The 871-nt window shown below is 52.7% G+C and overlaps 1 protein-coding gene across 1 annotated transcript in view; it reads right to left on the bottom strand.

Annotated features, from left to right (window-relative positions):
• LOC123158852 (ABC transporter G family member 1-like) overlaps positions 1 to 557 on the bottom strand; it is a 4,171-nt gene extending 3,614 nt beyond the window's left edge. The window contains exon 1 of the mRNA XM_044576675.1: positions 185 to 557. Within this exon, the coding sequence (XP_044432610.1) occupies positions 185 to 557 (373 nt within the window). The remainder of the gene's footprint in view (positions 1 to 184) is intronic.
• Between the last annotated feature and the right edge of the window lie 314 nt (positions 558 to 871).

The raw sequence follows: 871 nt of genomic DNA on the forward strand, positions 1-871 counted from the left end.
AAACTTGTGGGAAGGTGAACATGCCACTCTTTTGACATGTTACTGGTAGCAGCTTCGATATATTATTCGGATCAACTGACATGTTTAAGGCTTCTAGCAGAAATATTTAGCTGTATTGCTGCTGCAATATTAATATGTTAGCAACTGTAAATGAGTGTGCCCAATCTAGCAATAAATAGGTTACCGGCCAAGGTGTCGAGCAGTGTGGTCTTGCCACACCCGGAGGGTCCCATGATGGCCAGCACATGGCCGGGGCGCGCGCTGCCGCTGACGCCGTGCAGAATGGTGGCTCTGCCGTCCACCGCCGTTACCCACACGTCCTCCCACGTTATGAACACGCCGCCGTCATGAGGGGTGTCCACCAGGCGGCCTTCACGATGATCAATGTCGTGAAGCTCAGAATGAATTCCACCGGGGCTACCCACGGCGCCTTCCACCTCGGCGGTCGGTGGTTCCGGCGGCTGAACCTCCCCTGTGAGGGCGGCAGCTGAAGGACCCCACCGCGGCTGTGACGGGCTCGGCGTTGGTGCCCAGCGTGGGAGCAGCGAGGTCGCCATGCTGATGCTGAACGATACTCCCGGCTTGTTCTCCTTGTTTCTAACTACCTAGCGGATTCAAACCCTTATGCTTATGTGTTTACGCTGCTGGAGTATTTGCTCTTGCGCTCAACCAATGGTGGTATAAATAGTGCCTTATGTGGTGCCTCATAGGTTACTGCAGAGGCTGCAATTTTTTTTTGAGACAATGGAGAGGCTGCAAATACCGGCTAGGTGCTCATGCTCGGTCATAACAACAAGCACTGGTGAGTCTTTTTTTTTTGAGACCTGCTTCCGTACACCTTCCTCACTAAATGTATAAAGGGCAATATGGA

Source organism: Triticum aestivum, chromosome 7B (genome assembly GCF_018294505.1).
Source record: "Triticum aestivum cultivar Chinese Spring chromosome 7B, IWGSC CS RefSeq v2.1, whole genome shotgun sequence".
Classification (NCBI taxonomy): domain Eukaryota; kingdom Viridiplantae; phylum Streptophyta; class Magnoliopsida; order Poales; family Poaceae; genus Triticum; species Triticum aestivum.